The sequence below is a fragment of the Pyricularia pennisetigena genome, chromosome 1, assembly GCF_004337985.1.
Source record: "Pyricularia pennisetigena strain Br36 chromosome 1, whole genome shotgun sequence".
Taxonomy (NCBI): domain Eukaryota; kingdom Fungi; phylum Ascomycota; class Sordariomycetes; order Magnaporthales; family Pyriculariaceae; genus Pyricularia; species Pyricularia pennisetigena.
The window spans coordinates 3,347,030-3,366,666 of NC_043740.1; the positions used below are offsets into that span (position 1 = coordinate 3,347,030).

The following is a 19,637-nucleotide window of genomic DNA, read 5'->3' on the forward strand; positions in this document are numbered from 1 at the left end:
TTTTAGGAGCTTGTCTGGCTTGCATGCGGGAGTAAGGAAGCACCTTCACCTTGCAAATGTTTCTTCTGCCAGCAAGCCGAGCCGTGTCTCCCCGTTGTGAGGCGTTTTCTGCAAGCCGCTTAGGCAACGCTCGTTGGACGACTTTATCTGCACTTCGCCCTTTTCTTGACCGGGACCGGGACTGGGGACGGGCAAACGGGGTGATAGACCAGAAGCCTTGCAAAATCGACATGGTTATTGTCTTGTCAACTCCGTGCTGATCCCCGTTCTTCACCCCCACATCGGTGGGCGAGGGGTATCGTCATCTTGGCCACACCCCCCTCTCAGCTTTCTCGCCATGTACCGCCCAGATCCAAGTGGGTGGGAGATGCATACGCTCAACCATTCAGAGTACTTCTCTCGACAGGCCTATCTTCCTTTTCAATCCCTCTGCCCGCAATCCCAGTGCTCTCATGCACTACTTACTGCACTCGTCTCTCCTTTCTTTCGTCTGCCTTGACCTCTATGTCTTGAACGGAAAGATACTTTTCGTTTAATACGTCTGTTCACCTGTTTGTTGCAATATCCATTCTTCAGATTGCTTATTAGTTAGATCAAGGCTAGCTGCTCGACGCAGTGTCTCACCTCACATCCGTCACTCTCTTCCAAAGTCCACCATCACCCGGGTGCCATCGGTAATACACCCGTTTTGTCCATCAGCTTTAACCGACTTACAGTGGTGGTGTGTTGAGCAGCTCGTTGCCCAGCGGAAACTACAGGCTTAGGCGCTGCCTACCTGTTCCACACTATCACCTCCGATCTCACTCCGTCCCACCCACACAACGTCGTAACTTATTGCCAAGGCTAAAAGACTTATACGCGAACAACCTGTTAGGTTAGTGTTCTTTCCGTTCACTGTTACATTTTGTTCGAAGATGTGCCCCCCTGTCCAAAGAAACTATTTACACCATAAACTGGCATTTGAAAATTTCGATCCTTTTTTAAAGTTCTGAGTCTCCTCCATGTTTCTCTGCTCTTGTCCCCCCCTCCCATCTCCAAGAGATCTAGGCACACTTGGCCGGGGTTTCCGAGATGCTGAGCTCAGTTGATGTTATTTCCTCGTCATCCTGCACGACTTATCAACTGCGCCTTTCGTTTACGCTACCCTGAACACTGTCTGCCTAGTTTCGTGGGTTATCTGGCTTTTGATCACCGCTACCCACAACCTCCTTGGTGCAACTCAACAGGCTCATCGGTATTTTTCTATGGCGATCGCTGACCACCCCACAGAGCATAGCCGGCTTTGCGAATACTTGTGTCGTTTGAAGGGCAAGGATGGATTGGTGATACACCCCTAGGATTACGACACGGCTCCCGCCGCCATTAATAACCACCAAGCACGCACATTCGACATGTCGTCTCTGAGATTTGGGTCGATCCCAAAGATCGGTCGATCTGAGGAGAAGAGCGTGTCATCAAAAACCAACCCCTCAAAATCAACAAATGCAAGAGGACAAGGTTCTGTGGATAATTGGACCGGTCCTGCTGTCAAGAGTGCCCGGCCAGACATGGACACCTCTAGGTTTCAGACACCCGGTGTGCCAAGCTCAAGCAGAATACCTCCGGGACCAGCCAGGAAACCGCAGCCTAGGCAAGGGAGCTCACGGCCACCATTAACACACCAGGACAAATCTTGGGGATCCAGTTCTACTCAAACTATAATATCTGGCCCTGCCAGGTCAACCTCTGAATCCATCCCCGTTCCTTCCACTACGCCCGTGGAGGAAAAGAAGCGACCCGTCCGAAACGTTTTGCGAAGAAGGTCTTCAAACATGATCCAAGAGGCCGTTGAACATCGCAAAGAAATCAGGATTGTCCCGCAAAGGAACGACTCTGCTTCCTCTGTACCTCGCTCTGTAATGTCACCAGAATCTTTCACCAGCTCACAATACGATCGGAGCATCACCGAGTCGCCTGCCGAGATCCAAGTTGCGATGCGGGTCGAGCTCCCGACCACAAACGCCCAGACAGTACGCATCTACCCAGAGTTGGATCGTTATGGAGGCGCAAGGCCATACCATGCAGGTACCGGTTCTTCGATAGAAGTTCCCTATCCCCTTTCCACTCACGATCTCCCGCCACCTACGCCTCTCTTCTCTGGAACCAGCAGCCAAATCAGCGGGTATAGCGGCAGCCCTTCTACTGGATTCTCTGGCTCTCCTGGTATTTGTCCATACAGCAGGGACACCACTCCCACGACCTCAATTCCGTCGCAGTCGCCGGCGCTCGTTGCACCAGGGCGATTTGCTGCCACTAAAATGAAGCAGAACAGTCCCGCTAGCGGTCAGAGTTCCAGGCCGCCAGTCACACGGAGGAGAGCTGGAAGCATACCGAACGAAGCTAGTGGTGCGGCGGGCGCTGACCCTCATGGCCTTGCAGTCGTCAGGGAGGCACTCAACTCATCATCATCAGGCTCGACAGTCCGCGGTGGCGACAGAAAAGCTGAACTTGAACCAGAGCCCGAAGGCGGAAAGAGGGCCAGAAGAAGACTCGGCACGGTACCGCCTAGTCCTCCTCCTAGAACTTCATCCGAGAAACACAAGGACAGGGGGCCGGAGGCGTCTCCTTCAAAGCAAGCTCGTCAGCCCGCACCACTAATGATGACCTCACAGACAACGGAAGGACGTGCGCAGAAACCAACTGTCAGCAGGATACAGCCCCCTAGCCCTTCTGTTCTGCCAAGGGCAACACCTCCGATCAGGCCGAGTCGAGATGGAACTCCGGATTTGCTTTCGCAGTATGGAATGCCCATGCCCATTATTCAAAGCAATCTCTCGTCGACTTCGATCGGGGAGAGACGCCAGAGTCTTCCTATGAGCCCTGGAGCCAACACCATTGCCAGCCCGAGATACCAGGGTGCCAGATCTGCGACACCTTCGCAGCTGCCACCACCATCCAAACTTCCCCATGGACGCGAGCCCACCCCTGCACCCCGGACTGTTGAGACTCGCAGACCCAGCCATGGATCGGCGACCAGCCGGAGTCCTAGCCCCGGCATCACCAACTTCAGGACGCGATTTCTCTTCGGGCGACGGAAGACTGCAGGTGATGAACCCTCAAAGACATCCGAAAAGGCCACCGAAAAGAAGGAAAAGCCTCTTAGAAAAGGGCCTGCTGCCGGCACGGGACACGAAGGTTATGGGCGTGTCGGCATGCCCCACAGGCGCCGCAGCAGCCTCAGCCGCGGGATTGCCGGCACAATGTCCTCGCAAGAAAGCCTGGAGAGCAGGTTGTCCGACGATCCGTTTCTGCAGGAACGTACCAAGCCCGTCGTGATCGCTGGTGGTGAGGTTGTTCAGAACAACAACATTGGATCCGCGAAAAGTGACCAGAATCTGCCGGCAGGTGCCTCGAGAAACATGTCAGATATCTCGCTTTCATCTCAAGGGGACCGTAATACATTGTGGCCATCACCCTTTCCCAAAGCTTCAACCACCGCTGGCCGCCGTCAATCAGACGTCAGTGACTCCGAGGGACCAGCCTTGGAAATGAGATCTACGCTGGCCTATAGAAGGTCAATGCAAAAGCTCAAAGACGGCGGAGACCAGTCGGCCTTGAGACTTCCGAAGCCCATCAACACTCGATCGCCACGAGAGATTACTTCGCCAACCATGACCAGCCATGACACGAGCATTCTATCAGACGACAGTATAATCGAAATGACTACTGGCCGTGTGTTGCAGGGACCAAGGGCAACGCCATCAGCCTCCGTTGGGCCCAAGAAACTGACCAAGAGAGCCAGATCGCCACGCAAGTGGAATATCTTTGGGCGCTCAAGCAGCCAAGTACCGTCCACTACCAGCAGGGAACCAACCCCAGTGGAGTCCCGCAAGGTGACTGCCCAAGTGCAGGTCAAGCCTGCCCCGAAAGCCAAGGCGTTCTATACTATGGACATGTCGGAGCAGGAAGACAACGGTGACCCCGCCGCTGCGGCGCAAAAAGCCCTATTGGAGGCACAGTTACTCGAGTCACCCCCTCAACAGCCGGTGCAGCCTCAGCCACCAACGCACCCGCACATACCACCGATGGGTAGGCGCCAATCTGTACGCAGATCAGTCACGAGCCCCATGGAGTCTAGGCGCGGCGGCCTTGATGAAGTACCTGCCCAGACGGGGGCTTCTAAGCTCCCAATGGGCCCAGGGAAGCGTGCTTCGCTCACCAAGTCAAAACCCTCCGAGATTGCTCCCCGCGGTGGCGTAGTCTCGCCGCAACTGCGATCTCCACCGACAACTATACCTGCATACAGACGGACCTCTGTCAATAGAGCCGTTTCAGCTGACCAAGATGCGAAGCGCGGTGGACTTGTTGACCCCGCATTCCAAGTACAGAAGCCACAGCAAACATCCAAGGCCGAGAGATACACCACCCCAACTCAGGAGTCTCCAGCGCCATCGACCGAACCAGCTATTTTGGACCAGCAACCGGCGACAAGGAGAGCCGGTCGACCCAGCCGCTTGCCCCAGGTTGGCCGAATCCCCAAGGTGGTCAGCGCCCGACCTGAGCCCACATCGCCAAAGAGCTTCTCGCGCCCGTTCCATCGGATCAGTCTCCTGCCACCGTCCCGCGACGAAACGGGGGACATCACCTCGATAGCAAAGGGACCAAGTCCGCCCAAGACCGCAAGTCCCGAGCCAGAGCCTGCCGAGTGCTTCTCGGACGAAGAAATGGAGACAACGACTGTGCACGATACTCAGGCCGTGACTAACTCTCCCCAGCGCCTCTCGCGAGAGATGACACCTGATATTGGCAAGTTCATCAACGACTTTCTCTCGTTCCCGCCGCGCAAAAACTCGCACTCGACATCATGTACTACCACCTCCTCGAGCTCCAACGGCATGTATTGCTACGCAGATGCTACCGCTGTGGTACCGGCTCCCAATGCACCCCTTGCCGAGGACGAGGTTTGGCTGGAGTATGACGACTTGATCGGCGAGGAAGGCCTCAGAGTCCCAGCCTCCCCAAGCTCGTCTCATGGCACGCCTTTCCATCTGGAAGAATACGCCGCAAGTTTGACGAAGCCGGGCGGAGAGCAGTTGGAGTCTCCTACTTTCAGTCCTCATCCAGCCCCACATGTAGAGATGAAGGACGATGCTAGGGAAGACAAACACGAGAAGGAGCCAATTCCTTCAAGCATCTACAGCACCGACGAGACGAATATTTTGAACGAGGCTTTGGAGATGGGAATCATTCCGATTTCGTCCCCTTTTGTCACTCAAGACTTCAATGATTACAACGAGGCCGGCAGGCAGAAGCAAACCCTGCCACCCAGGCCACAGGCTGTTGCCGCTGACACGGCTGCGGTATCAAGCGCATCGACTCGTGCTGCTGCCGCCCAACGCAGCGGCGCGTCATCTTCGGTCAGCGACAGCCCCCGCCGCAGGAACAATAAGCGCGTATCGGTCTCGAGCGGCTCGAGCGGCCTCAGCGACGACAACTCGCCCTTGTCACAGGTTAATCTGCGCGTTGGCTCGATGACGGTGAGCAAATGGCTCACGTTTGGCCACGTACTGTTCAGCCCCGTGCGTGACGAGCTCGTCCCCGTTGATGGGTCCCTAAAGCGGCATTCAATCCTCGTCATAGATGGCCTCGGCAACGACGACTGGTCCTTTTACGCAGCCGAAACGTACCCCGAGGCCACCTTTTTCAACCTGTCGCCCCGGGCTCCGCTACCCAAGCCATCGCAGAAGAACGCCGAAGGCAGTTTTCCTCTTAGCCCGCCGAATCACCATCAGATCCAGTACAAGTCACACATGGACAAGTTTCCGTTTGGCGCCGAGAGCTTCATTGCGGTTGTTTTCCGATTCCCAGCTGCAGCACCCGAGGCGGCCTTCAGGAACATTGTGGCGGAGGCGCACCGAGTGCTCAAGCCGGGTGGGTTCATTGAGCTGTCGATTCTGGACCTGGACCTAAACAACATGGGCAACCGGTCGCGGCGGATGGTCCGGCGCCTCAAGGAGCGCATCCACGCCGTTGCCCCAGAGACGTGTCTTAGCAGCACGGCGGATCTGCTGCTCAAGCTGGTCGGTCGCAAGGGTTTCGTCGACATCAAGTCGTGCCGGGTCGGCGTGCCCGTTGCTTCGGCGACTCCCGGGGGCCCACCGACAGCATCCAACAAGGCGAAGAACAGGCGAAAGGACGAGCGTTCCCTCGCCGAGATGATATCGGATGACGGCCCCGTGGCGGACGAGAGCATCACCAAGATGGTGGCCAAGGTGGGCCGTTGGTGGTTCAGCCGCTGCTACGAGAACGGAGTGCTCGGTGCCAACAGCATGTGGAACGACCGGTGCCTGTTGGGCGAGTGCGAGGAGTGGGGGACGAGCCTCAAGCTGATGGTTTGTCATGCCCGGGTCCCCGACGCAAGGACGAGAGTTGCGAGTATTTGAGCATCTCATACATTTATCATCATTCTTGGATGATGGTTTTTCCTGGAGACGTTTTTGTTCTTGTCTAGTCTGTTAGTGCGGCTTTTTTTTCCTCTCACGGACGGAAAGACGGTTACATAGGGCGCAAGCCCGATGGTGCAACGCAACGGCTGCCTTGATTTATTTTTCTTTTCGTCCCACTGCGACACAACGGCAATCCCTTAATGACCTCCTTTGAGGACACGACAATACACAAAAGCCGCCGACCGTTGTTTCAAGATTCCAGCCTTTTTCTCAACAATGTCAGCATCAAAAAGACAATAAGAACGCCGGCGACGGCTAACTCTGTCATCAACATGAGTACATCATTCTATGGATCAGTCCTAGGATAGGGCTGCGCCCCATATATACTGCCACTTTTTTCATATTCATCACTTGTTCTCTCCTTTTTTTTCCTTCTTCTCTTTATCTTTTTTTGTTTGAGCTGCAGGATGGCAATAATGGGATAAGATTAGCGCAGACCTTGACTGGTTCTTTTTGTTCTTTCTTTCTTTTTCTTTTTCAAAGCGAGCGAAGCAAAGTTTGTGTCTTGAGCGTTGTTGTTTTTTTCCGCTCAAAAACTAGATACCCAGTCAATGATGGCAATGATGATATGTAACAAGGCAACACATCGAAATGAGGCATTAGTACATAGCCTGCTAGGAGTGGAGCTTTGAGGCTTCCTGAGAGAAGTAGACGTAATAAATAAGTACTTCGCTACCTTGTATTTTGTTTTATTTTGTTTTCTGATGTGTAAATTGAGTGAAGTGTGTACCTGAGCTGTAGGCATCTTAAGTAGATTTCGCGTCCATCTCTCGTTGAAGGAAAAGAATAGAGAAAGCCTCCTTGATAGTCGTCTCAACAACATGGAGAAGAGTACAGCCACCCTGCTCCCGCTCTTTGATACTAGACACGAAAACTAGCTCTAAGTACCTCGGCCACCACAGTACACACACCAAAAAAAAAAAAAAAGAATAATTCACGGCAACTCCCATCAAACGACCCCATTGGCGCTCGGCAGGGCCAGGCTCGCGACGACGGCGTCGACCACGGCGCGGAACGCCTCCATCTCCTCGTCGGCGGTCCCGCCCATGCCGGCGCTCATCAGGCTCACCGAGTTGCCGACGTAGGTGGGCAGTCCGGAACGCTTGGCGACGAGGCGGGCGAGGCGGGTGGCGAACTCGAGCGTCGGCTCGACGGTCATGAGAGGGGTGCAAAGGGGTTGGGAGGGATTGAAGCGCTTTTTTTTGTGTTATTGTGAGGAGGGAGGAGAGTGTGTGTTAGTGTTGGTAATAGGGAGAAGGGGTTTTTTTTTTCTTTTGTTTCTCTTTTCACCTCGCTTCTTTGGTTCGATGTGAAAGAAAGGCATACATAGATATATATCTTTGACAAGAGTATATTTGAAAAGAAGACAAGAAAAAAAAAAAACCAAAAACTTACGTCTGGGATGGCATATACAAACGAGCCCAGCGGCGTCGGGGTAGTGGCTTCGTCGGCCGAGGCGGTCGTCACCAAGAGCAAGATGGACTTTGGGCGGACGGTCAGGTGGATGTAGAGCCTGGTGTCGAGGGAGCGGGGGAGTGGGATGGAAATCTGGTGTGTTTTGGTGGCTTCATTGCCTGTGGCGGCGACGGCGGCAGAAGTCATGATGAAGGGGGCTTTTTTCTTTCTTTCTTTCTCCCTGCTGTGGGCTCAGGTATTTAAAACCAAAACTTATTTCTTGCTGCGTTTTCCTATGTTGACAGACAGTGGTTGAATCGGTTGTGTTTACTATATGCGGTCTGCCTGATTTCACAGTCGCGATGCCCACCAATAACAGCCCTACTGCTGCTGTAATACTTTTAGGGTTCCACAGCGCAGGGGACTGTCGATCCAATCTGATCACTGTCCTGAATCTGCCCCACTACATGGATTGCCGGATGCAACTTGATAAAAATGACATCCAGTTGGTTGGTTGTTTGAGAGTCACAAACTGATGCTCGTTTGGCTTGTCCAGATGATCAAATAACTCATAATATTTGGATTTAGGAATGAAATTTGCCTACACTTGATGTCTGTCGGTTGCGCTACAGTTCCGGTTTTAAGCTGACGTTTTCAAACCCGTCATTAAAATCGAGGTGCCTGACTAAAAGACGGACTTGACTTTGTTAACCCCTCCTCTCCTTTTTCCTCACAATTATCAAATCCGGACAGTGAGGTACCAGGACGGATTCAATATCCAACTCTGAACACCTACCTAACGAGAATCATGGCGGCCCAAGATGACTGGCAGGGTGTTGAAAACGACATTTCAGACCCGGAAGAGCTTCGAGTCATCTACCAGGCTTTGGACTCCTTTTTGTGAGTTCTCGCCCGAATCATCCGAGATCGCTCACGGTTGCTGATCCAACACCAAAACCTCTCAACTGCCTAAACGCACACACACAAAAAAAAAAAAAAAAAAATGAATAAAGCCGATACGCAAAAGTTGCACATTTCAACTGCACCCACCTCCGGAGGCAGTCCTTTTACGCCCTGCCCCAGGCCCACTGGAAGCTCCTGGCCTCCCCTCCCTTCAACTATCTCGACACGCTCGAGAGGGTCGACGCAGCCATCGACACCAATGCCGAGCTGGCCCGCGCCATCGCCGAGGCTGGCATGGCGTCTTTCCACATGCAGGAGTCGAGGACGTCGTTTGACGGCATCGCCAAGGCCAACGATATCGACAAGGCCAGGAGCACGCTGAGGCAGTTCTACCGCGACTGGTCCGCCGAGGGCCGCCTGGAGAGGGAGGCCAGCTATGGGCCCGTCAAGCAGTACCTGCTGCACATGGAGAGGGTCCGGGTCCAGGAGTGGTTTGGACCCACGCCCCCGAGCCCCCTGCCCACCCTGCCCCCGCTCAAGGTGCTCGTCCCCGGCGCCGGGCTGGGCAGGTTGGTGTTTGACCTGTGCGACCTGGGCTACGAGGTGGAGGGCAACGAGATATCCTACCACCAGCTGCTCGCGTCGTCGTACATACTCAACCGCGCCCCGGCCGCCCGCCAGCACACCATCTACCCCTGGGTGCAGTCCTTTAGCAACCACGCCAGCCGGGCCAACCAGTTCCGGTCCTACGCGGTCCCGGACCTGCACCCGGCCACGCAGCTCGCGGCGCCCACGAGGGCCGGCGGCAGCATGTCCATGTCGGCGGCCGACTTTTTGTGCCTGTACGAGCAGGAGGCGCAGCGCGAGAGGTTCGACGCCGTCGCCAGCGTCTTCTTCCTCGACACGGCCCCGAACCTGATCCGCTACATCGAGGCCATCCGCAACTGCCTCCGGCCCGGCGGCGTGCTCATCAACGTCGGGCCCCTGCTGTGGCACTTTGAGGACAACGCACCGGGAAACCACGGCAGGGACGACGACGGCGACGGCGAGCACGACCCGTCCGCCTCGAGCGGCATCGCGGACCCGGGGAGCTTCGAGCTGACCGAGGACGAGGTCATTGCCCTCGTCGAGAGGCTCGGCTTCGAGATGGTCAGGAAGGATCCCATGCCCGTCGAGGCCCCGTACATCCAGGACCGGGAGAGCATGTTGAGGACCGTGTACAGGGCGAGTTCCTGGGTTGCCAAGAAGAAGATTGGATGGGTGAATGATGTTTGAAGATGTATGGCGTCACGGGTGTTTCTTTTTGTTTCTTTTTTTTTTGGCAGAGGCGTGGAACATAGAGGGGAGTTTGATTACATTGTGTGAGAAAAGGGATTTTTTTTTTTTTTTTTTTTTTTTTTTTTGTTTGTTCATTGTCTTTTTACCAATATCTGATGCATCCAAACCAGATTCGATGACATTGTTAATAGCATATACGCCAACCCAAGTAACCTCGTATAGTTACAACGTACAAACCAGCAAGCATCAAAAATTTTTTTTTTTCTTTATCGAAACTCAACTTGATTCTGACAAGAATACTCCATACCCAGTAATCAACCCTCTCCCTTTAAACTAAAGAGGAAAAAAAAAAAAATCACAACTTCGCCTCGAGCATCAGCTCCCCGCGCTGCCACATGGCGCCTCCGTCGATGGCGATGCAGGCCCCGTTGACGTGGGATCCGGCGCGGCTGGCCAGGTAGACGACGACGCCGGCGATGTCCTCGGGGCGGCCCAGACGGCGCATGGGGTTGGCCTGTGCGATCTTGTCGGCGCCGCCGCTGGCCTCGAGCAGGCCGTTGGCCATCTTTGACGGGAAGAAGCCGGGCGCGATGCTGTTGACCGTGATGTGGCGCGGGCCCAGCTCCACGGCCAGGTTGTTGCCCAGGTGCAGCACGGCGGCCTTGGAGGCGCTGTAGCCGTACTGTTTTTTGTTGTTGTTGTTGTTGTTGTTGTTGTGTTAGTAGATTGATTTTATTGCTAGATAAGAAAAAGAAAAAAAAAAAAAAGAAAAAAAAAAAAAACCCCCCCAAGAAAAAACTCACAGTTCCATTCTTGCCAAGCGTCCCGATGCCCAACCCAGCAACGCTCGCCGTGATTATGACCCTGCTCGGGTCCTCGACGGTGGCGCGCTTCTGCAGCAGGGGCGCGAACAGCCTGACGGTGTTGAAGACGGCCCTGACGTTGAGGTCCATGACCTTTGCGAAGGCGTCGTCGGGGTGGTCGTCAAAGGGGGCGCCCCAGCTGGCGCCGGCGTTGGCCAGGAGGATGTCGACGTGGTCCGTGTGGGCGCTCACGAGCTCCAGCAGCCTCTTGACGCCGGCCTCGGTGGCCGAGTCGGAAGGGACCGAGACGGCGCGGCCCGAGATGCCCGGCAGCGCGTTGAGCGCCGCGCAGGCCGAGTCGCACGCCGACGCCTTGCGCGACGTGATGAACACCTTGGAGCAGCCCGCCTGCAGCAGCCCCGACGCCGCCGAGAGGCCCAGCCCGCGCGACCCGCCCGTTACGACCGCCACTTTCCCCTCGAGGGAGAAGAGCGTCGGGAACGACTCGAGCTTGGCTGCTTCGGTCATGGTTGCTGTGTACTTGCTGAACTTGGCGATTTGTGGCGGTGGGTGGGGGGGGCCGCGGTCGGGCAGGCAGGTAGGTAGGTAGGTAGTGCAGCGCGGTATGCAATGCGCACAGCTGCGTGATGGGAACTTTTTTTTTTTTTTTTTTTTTTTTTTTTTTGCTAGGCTCTGCAGGGGTTTGGTGCTGGGTGGACCAATTCGTAGCAATTAACAACTGGGACTTGCAACAATACTGCATCTAAATACCTTCCTGTAGGTATACAATTAATTGTGTGGAATTGTGTGGTAGGTTAGATAGCGTGATTAGGTGTCGGGACTTATGTTTATTTCTGATATTCATAACCGATCCAAGCAATCAATATCAGCAAAACAAAACAAACCACTTGGATTTCCTGCGCCGACTATCCATTCTTTTCTATAACAAGCTCCTATCACCTTTCGCTAGAGGGAACAAAAAAATTCCATATTGTTGTACAGTCGTGAAAAAAAAGGGAACGAGAAAAAAAAAGAGGACGGAATCCTTGATGCTCATCACCAGCATTAAATGACGGCCACCGAGCCAACATGACATAAAAGTCAAGATAGCTGATCCCAGTGGCTAAACCAGTCCAACGGCAGACCACCCACAAATCCAAAGCAGGACCCTAGTGAATCATGTAGCAAACCTCGCGGCCCTCGCCTCAGCCTTGCGCTTCTGCTCCGGGTCGTTGAGGATACCGGAACCGCCGCCGCCGTTCCTCGCGCCGCCACCGCCGTTGGGGCGTCCCCTCCTCCTGTCGCGCCGGCCGCCGTCCCGGTTGTTGTTCCTCCGCCCGTCGCCGCCGCCGCCCTGCTGCTGGCGCTTGGCACCGTTACCCTTGCCCTCGCCGCCCTCCTGCTGCTGGTCTCCCTTGTCGCGCCCGCGCTTCAGCGGCCGGTCCGGCAACGCCGAGTCCAACCGGCTGGCGTCGAGCGCCTTTGTGGCGTCCTCGATGCCAAACTTCTTTGCGCGCTCAGCCTTCTTGCGTGCCTCCTCGTCCTCCGCCGGCGCCTCGATGCCAAACCTCTTTGCGCGCGCTGCCCGCTTGGCAGCCTCGGCGTCCACCGACGTCGAGGGGAGGTTTTGACTGAGGGCCGGCTTGGAGGGCTCTGTGGATTCTGCGGGCGCCTTGGCCTCGTCTCCTGCACTGGTGGCGGTGGTGGCAGCAGCAGCGGGCGCGGCAGCGGCAGCTTCCTCCTTTGTGGATTCTGCGGGCGCAGCTGCGGGCTTTTCCGCAGCGGGCGCCGGCTCTGATGGTTGCGCGGCGGGCTCGGCGGTCTTGGCCGGCTCCGCAGCCGCTGGTGCATCAGTAGGTTGTGGCTTGGCAGCGGCCGCGTTTGTGTCGTCGTCGTCGTCCCAGTTGATGACGTCCTCGGCTGGTTAAAGGGGGGAAATGCAAGAGTCAGCTCCCTGAGTCGGGTGGACGACGGATCGGGTCACGCATGATAAAAAGTCGGGAAACGATTGCAACGAATCATGACATTTAAGAGAGGAAGGGAGGCTCACTCTCGGCGGCGGGCTTGCTGTCTGTCGTCTTTGCGCCGGCAGGCTGCTTCTTCTCGTCGTCCTCCTTGAGGCGCGCAATCAGGTCTGGTTTGTTGCCGGACTGTGGGAGGCCACGTTCGCCGAGCACCTTTTTGAGCTCGGGAACCTTCATTGATGAGTACTCGGCCATGTTGGGCGGAAGTTTGGCCGATGGCTTTTGCGCGCGCAATTTGCGATTTTTGTTATTTCTTGTTGTCTATTGTCCGGCTCGAAGCGCTTGATGTCCAAGAAAAGCAGTTGATGATGATTTCGACGCGCCTGACGAATCGACGCGTTGTTTAATTATTTTGTGTGGGAGGTTGTGGTGGACAGCAATAAAACTGTTAGCGCCCTGATTGGTAGTTATTCAGATTCCAGTCTTCACTGGAGTGTAAAATAAGATCAACGGGCTGTTCTGTTGCCAGGGCCACGCGTTTTTGTATTTGACTTTGCAGAAAAACGAGGCGGAAAAAAAAAAAAAGCAAACCAGAACCTGGCCGCAAACAAAGAAAAGGGATGGGGGAACTGACGGATGCGACATTTGCATTTGCATGCGCCCGCGCGACTTTGTGAACCAATCAAATGGCCAATCGCTGACGTGTGGGCACCAAAGCTGCAAGTGGAGCATGCCAGGTAGCTCTTTCCCTGTCTCGCTCCACATAGCAAGGGCCCACGCTTGCCTTGCAGTGGCAACCGACCAGCGTCTGTTCGCACCACCAAGCTAGGCTTCATAGGATGTTTGTCTATCTCTACTTGGCACCACCTTGGCGAGCGTAGTCTTCGTAGTCCATTGGAAGCTATAAAGGCAGTGAAAGGTTTGGAACCTACCATCACAAAAGCTTTATGATATTCCATGATGGGATATGCCTCTTTTATCTTGTCCGACCGACCGATCCTGCTCGACCTGTCTACGTGTCTGTAAAGTTCAAATACACTTGATGCCTCCATTACATACAAAGAGAAAAATAAACAAAATCAGAGGTCAAAGCTTCAGATCGAACGTCCCCGTCCTCCGGTCCTCAGCAGCAATGCCTCTGCTGCCTTCACTTCACAAAGAACCGCATCCCTTGGATACTGAGCGTTCCCTCCGGACAAAAGAAAGTGACAAGACCCAGACCAAGCAAAGGCTCTCCGCTCCCCGTTCGTGGACGGAACTCACCCCTCCCTCACCTCTCCGTAGGCCCAGTCAACTTGCCCGAGATGCCACTGATATCGAGCAGCCTAAAGACGAAATCCTTGGCGATATCCATGTATCCGTCGTCCACCTTGCCCACATCCTTCCCCTCCTCCTCGTCATCATCATCATCCTTCTTGTTTTTGTTCCGCCTGGATTTCCAAAAGCCCATCCTCTTCTTCTTTTTCTCGCCCTTGTTTCTCTTGTTTGCCTCGACCGCCTCTGGCGGCGGCGACCAAGGCGAATCAACGTAGCCGTCCGTGATCGTATGGTCGTGTCCCTGCAGCATGTCCTGTACAAACTCGTCCTCCAGCATGTCGTAGCCGTCCGTGATGTCTGTCTTGGCTTCGCCCTTGGTCTTTGCGTCCTCGTCCTTGGTTCCAAGTTGAAGATCGCCGTCTTTGCTTGATTGTTGCGAGGCCATGACGGTGGTCTTTGTCTTTTTGCGCATCTTGATGATGGCCGGTGATGAGTTTTCCTTTTTTTTTTTTTTTTACAGATGATAAAAGCAGGTTGGCTTGGTGATATTTTGGTCTGCTGCCGGGTAACGATGGTCGCAGGTCCAAAAATGGCACCTGGTGTTATCGTTTTTATAATGTGACCTGGACCTGATGAGAAGGGCTATGTTCAGGCAGAACCGTTCGTTGGCAAACCGCTCTGATCGCTTTCCTGTAGGCTGTGGTAAACTATTGAATAGCTCACTGATGAATCCGAACCCAAAACTCACCCCCGCTACCTACTGCTTAAAAGCTTGACCGACTTGGGCGCCTGACTCTAAAGCCAGTGCTTCATCAGCTTGACTATTGTTAGATGGAGCATTATAGAACTCTAGCACCGTCCCGTCATGTACCGAAGATAGCAAAATCCTCCCTGTAAATATAAGCCTAAGAATACCTTTGATATCCAGTCAGCTTTCTTGTTATCATCCATACAAGCTATCTGGCAAGTATATTCATGTTAATGTAATACAACGCCCTGTACGGCCGTGCCGTAAGCTGTCTGGCTGAGCTCTTGAACAAATCCAAGTCAGGATGACAGTATAAACCACTTTCAGAGCCGTCATTGTATCCTCTAGGCTGCACCAGAGATTCCCACAGGAAATGCTTAACAAGGCACTATGAGCAATCAAAGTAGCCTGAACCAGTCAATTATTATTCATAGCAAAGAAAGCTGGCATATCGCATTTGAGGCTTAACAAACTATAGTAATAGACAAAGATAGAATGGGGTTCCAAAAAAGGTCAAAGTATTTTCCTCCTAGTAAGATCTTAAACCACTCATGCCCCTGTTGGATGAAGTCTTTTTGGTGCTGTATATATCTCATACTTCCTCCAGAGCCAGAATTGCTGTAGTTATTTCAAACGAATGAAGACATTTTTGAAAGACATTAAGAGTCAACGACAAACAAAGAAAGCCGTAGCGTGCTCGGGTCTAGTGACAGTATTGTGATGGCTGTGACAAAGGAGACTCAAGACAAAGATTTCACGGTAGTGTTGTGTCAGTAATGCTCAGAGTGAAACGTAACTTCTGGAAATGTCAATGCGACTCCTCGCTAGTCTTCTCACCACAGTATGGACCCGATACGTCCACGAGCATGTCTCCTCTGTCGATTATTCAACGCATCTTCCTCATCAGCATTTTCCGGGTTGGAAAATTTGCTGTGCCCATATGTGACTATTACGGGAACTCCCGGATTGGTTCCGGCTAATGGCGGGCCTCCCGAGCCCGGCGTACCTGAGCCTGGTGTGCCTGAGCCCGGTGTGCCTCCCATAGAGGGATTCCCGGTCCAAGGGGCCGGCTCTCCAGTTGCCACAGGCCCTGACGCCGCAGGCATACATCCAGGCCCAGAACCGACGCAAGAAGGCATGACAGGGCCAGGCATCCCGCCAATCAGAGGATTTGGCGTCTGGTGGGCGACGACAGAGATAAAAGAACTCATCTCGCCAACCACGCTTGAGATGCCGCTGTTGACCATGTGTTTGGCACCTTCCATGGCTGTCGATGCGCGAGACAGCACGGCAGACTCGACCGAGCTGGCCCTGAGCATGGCGTCCGATACAATCGCACCCACAGAAGACAGCAAGCCTGCATGATCAACGGAGGGCACTGCGGATCCTGTGCATGATGTTGTTGGGGTAGCGGTAGTACAGCTGCTGCTCAGTATCGGAGGCAGCACGTTGCCAGCCGGAGGTGGCCACATGTAGACGGGCATGGTCACGGGAACCACAGTCTGGCGAATGCCACCAATATGGAGCGTCGTCTCAGGCGTACCAGGGGGCGGCTCGGTCAATGTGAATGCAGGCTGTTTGACTTCGACTCTGCCATCAGGGCTGTAGATGGCGAGGGCCCACGGACCTCCGCAGCTGGCGGTACTGTCACCCGAGCACGGAGAGCTGCATCTTGAATCGTCAATGAGGTAAGAATTGTAGATGTAGTTACCACAGTAGCACTCAGTTCCATCCTCAGTGCCTGCGAGCTTGTATCCGGCTTTTTGGCACATGTCGAAGCATTGCCCATTGTCGATCGGGGTTCCGTCTAACTGCCCTAGAAATTTCTAATCTCCCAGGGCACGCTCAGTGCTGTCTGAATAGCAGCCCGCATACCTTCCCTGGGGTAGAGCCAAGACAGGCCGTGGAAGCCTCGGTGTTAATGGCAGAAGAGGAGCTGGAGGTGGAGCTGGACAGACAGCAGCTTGAAGCCCACTGGGTAGGGTGGCAGGATCTGGAACACAGAAGAATCCCGTGATACAGTCGTCGCATGCCCAGCCATAGCCACATGGCGTATCTCTTCGCGGTAATACGCCATTCGGACAGAACCAGCCGCTGGAGCACCTGTCACAAGTATAGCCTCGGCCAGGGCAAGGTCCAGGTAGCAGGTCTGATGGGTTGGGTCGAGGAGAAGACGATGGCACCGGAGCAGGTACCAAGATGGAGGGCAGTGAACTTGACGAGAGCAGCAGCCATGTCGATACCGCTGGTTGAGCTGAAGGCAGTGGTTGAACTGAAGACACCAAAGAAGCTGAGCTGGGGCTTGGCTGAGCTGCCGGGACGGTCGACAGAACCGAGCTGGCAAGAGAGGCTGACAAGGACTGTTTTGCGCTATCAAGAGCGCTCTGCAGGGCACTAAAAAGTGGTGCCGTAGGCGACTGAGAGGATGGCTGAGGCCCGATGGTGGTGACACTCAGCCGCAGACTGGAGGCTGATAATAAGATTGACGGAGGCTGCGAGACAGGCGGTGCAGGTAGTGCTGGTGATGCAAAAACAGTCCCCAGGGGTCGAGCGGTGGAAATTGAAGCCGCTGCCTGTAAAGAGTTGATACTTGGTAGAATCGGAAGAATCGTAGAACCGGCAGAGTTTGTGACAGTTGCCAACATGTTTCCGGTTCCCGTCTGAGTTGTAACCACGATAGACAGTGAGCTCTGATCCGGCAGGATAGTCGCGAAACTGGCAGCCAACTCGGTGCAAGGTTTTCTCAGAATCACAGAGACAGCGTCCACACCCTGAACATCACATAAAAGCTCATTGACACCCTTGGCAACTTCGTTCACAGCACCGGCGGCCCCTTGCACGATATTTGACAGATCGACTGGTAGGGGGACCAAGTTGTCGACAGTGTCCAACACTGGAGTTGTGACGTTGACAACCTGGGCCGTGAAGTCTGCAAGAGTATCCACGACTTTGCCCAGCACATCGCCAATCGGTGGATGCTGCAAGACTGCGCTGACGCCATCTGCCAAGGGAACAATAGCGCTTGTAGTCTCATTGAGTACCGGGACTAGTGTGTTGGCGACTTCATTGACGGTATCCATGACTTTCCCGGCAACTGCAGCGACGACATCGCCGATAGGTACGTTGTCAGAGACAGCGCTTTCGGCTGCTTTCATGATGTCGCTTACATCCGGGAGGGCGATAGGTCCAAGGCCAGGAGCTGCTGGTCCGGCACCATTGACGACACCCTGCAGAACACCTGTTTTACCGATCACATCAGTCACCAGCCCACCGAGGCCGCCCAAGATGTTGAGGGCATCTGCTCCTGGTACGGCTGGGGCAGCGGGCTCCGGGACTGCAGGTGCAGGGGCCAATGCTGGAACAGGCAGCGGGGCTTCTGGTAGAGGAACCGGAGCGTTCCCGCCACCCAGCAGTCCTCCGATGATACCACCTAGGATGCCACCACCGCCTTGTTCTGCTGGAGCCTGAGCTGGCGGTGCAGGTGCAGGTGCAGGTGCCGGTGGTAGTGGGGCTTGCTGGATGGGGAGTGGTGTTGCCGGAACTTGTGGGACAGCAGGTGGTGCGTTCACAGGCGCCGGCAACACCGGAGGCAGAGCAGACGGTAAAACAGGCACTGCTGGAACTGCAGGAACTGCCGGGGTCGACGGGGCTGTACCGCCGAGCAGAGGGTTCAAAACACCGCCGAGGAGTCCAGGAAGTTGATTGTCATCTCTCTTAGCGTCAAGCTTGAGTTCCGGCTCCGATCGTAGCTCAAGGAAGGGCATCTGAGAGATGCCGTTGGAGTTGGGATCCTGCTTGATGGCATTGCTGCCAAGGCTGAGGGTCTGGAGAGCTACTGTCGAGAGAAGTGCTAGCACGCATAACCCAACCAGGGCAATCTGCCGTACCATGGTCATGGTTGTGATTGTGCCCAGGAAATGCATGGTGGGCTATCCTAGGTAGGCCTGTCCGGCTTTTGACGCCGGCTTGTGGAAGTGGGAAATCTTTCTGTTCTTAAGGGCCAGAAGAAAAATCAATTTTAATCTCTGGTTGTCTGATCTGAAGAGAGCTCCAAAAAAAAAAAAGATCAAAGCCAAAAAAGAGCTTAAAAATCAAAGAAAGGCCAGCGATATGCCGACAAAATGAGCTTGATGATGAGTGGGTTTGGTGATGGAACTGGGAGAATGAAAAAGAGACAGAGACAACTGAAGCCAAGGTTGGGGAGGATAAGTACTGCAAGCAAGTCCCACTCCTCCTCGTCCATAGGTAGCCCTTGCCCGGCACTTTTTAGCATACAGCCATTGTTCCTTGAAGGAAGTCTTGGTACTCGGCCCTACCTAGGTACGTAGGGAGGTAGGTACCTGCCGGGCCATCAGAGCACTTGCAAGGTCCTTTCATATTAAATGATTTAGGCAAGAGACAGGCAGGTAGGCGCGTACCTACCTATCTTGGGCAGGCCTTCCTGGTTTAGAGGAAGAGACGACAGTATTAAGAAGTTGGCAAGGTACATAGCCGGAGAATCGACACACGGACGAGACAATTCAAAGTAGAACTTGGTGGCTGCTAAGGGTAATTACTGCCACTTGGACCAGTACAAACCTTGGTCAGGTGCTGAGGCTATAATGCAAAAGAATACCGAGGGATTTGAGTGAAAGGAGAAGGACTCGAGTCCTGTTGGCTATAGCGCTACAACTTATGTAGCGATGATTGATGAAAAGGGGTTGAAAAGAAGATGTGAATTTGCTTAATTGACTTCATTAATCAAAGCCTCATAGGCATTTAGATACCCAAGGAAGGTAGGGATGGAGATAAGGGCGGAGCAAAC

At 54.2% G+C, this 19,637-nt stretch overlaps 7 protein-coding genes across 7 annotated transcripts; 2 read left to right on the forward strand and 5 right to left on the reverse strand.

Moving 5' to 3' along the window:
- Positions 1-1,391: 1,391 nt before the first annotated feature.
- Positions 1,392-6,422, forward strand: PpBr36_07543 (uncharacterized protein; the record flags this gene model as incomplete). Its single annotated transcript, XM_029894680.1, has 1 exon — positions 1,392-6,422. The coding sequence occupies one exon, from the start codon at positions 1,392-1,394 to the stop codon at positions 6,420-6,422; it is 5,031 nt and encodes a 1,676-aa protein (XP_029748350.1).
- A 1,012-nt stretch (positions 6,423-7,434) lies between these two features.
- Positions 7,435-8,087, reverse strand: PpBr36_07544 (uncharacterized protein; the record flags this gene model as incomplete). Its single annotated transcript, XM_029894681.1, has 2 exons — positions 7,435-7,680; positions 7,881-8,087. The coding sequence occupies 2 exons, from the start codon at positions 8,085-8,087 to the stop codon at positions 7,435-7,437; spliced, it is 453 nt and encodes a 150-aa protein (XP_029748347.1).
- A 601-nt stretch (positions 8,088-8,688) lies between these two features.
- PpBr36_07545 (uncharacterized protein) lies at positions 8,689-10,058 on the forward strand (the record flags this gene model as incomplete). The annotated part of the gene is made up of 2 exons (XM_029894682.1): positions 8,689-8,780; positions 8,894-10,058. 2 exons carry the CDS (start codon positions 8,689-8,691, stop codon positions 10,056-10,058), a joined length of 1,257 nt encoding a protein of 418 aa, XP_029748348.1.
- Positions 10,059-10,416: 358 nt separating this feature from the next.
- Positions 10,417-11,392, reverse strand: PpBr36_07546 (uncharacterized protein; the record flags this gene model as incomplete). Its single annotated transcript, XM_029894683.1, has 2 exons — positions 10,417-10,743; positions 10,865-11,392. 2 exons carry the CDS (start codon positions 11,390-11,392, stop codon positions 10,417-10,419), a joined length of 855 nt encoding a protein of 284 aa, XP_029748345.1.
- A 649-nt stretch (positions 11,393-12,041) lies between these two features.
- PpBr36_07547 (uncharacterized protein) lies at positions 12,042-13,083 on the reverse strand (the record flags this gene model as incomplete). The annotated part of the gene is made up of 2 exons (XM_029894684.1): positions 12,042-12,784; positions 12,915-13,083. The coding sequence occupies 2 exons, from the start codon at positions 13,081-13,083 to the stop codon at positions 12,042-12,044; spliced, it is 912 nt and encodes a 303-aa protein (XP_029748346.1).
- A 1,015-nt stretch (positions 13,084-14,098) lies between these two features.
- PpBr36_07548 (uncharacterized protein) lies at positions 14,099-14,557 on the reverse strand (the record flags this gene model as incomplete). Its single annotated transcript, XM_029894685.1, has 1 exon — positions 14,099-14,557. The coding sequence occupies one exon, from the start codon at positions 14,555-14,557 to the stop codon at positions 14,099-14,101; it is 459 nt and encodes a 152-aa protein (XP_029748353.1).
- A 1,109-nt stretch (positions 14,558-15,666) lies between these two features.
- On the reverse strand, positions 15,667-18,756 carry PpBr36_07549 (uncharacterized protein; the record flags this gene model as incomplete). Its single annotated transcript, XM_029894686.1, has 4 exons — positions 15,667-16,644; positions 16,709-16,769; positions 16,792-16,982; positions 17,029-18,756. The coding sequence occupies 4 exons, from the start codon at positions 18,754-18,756 to the stop codon at positions 15,667-15,669; spliced, it is 2,958 nt and encodes a 985-aa protein (XP_029748474.1).
- Between the last annotated feature and the right edge of the window lie 881 nt (positions 18,757-19,637).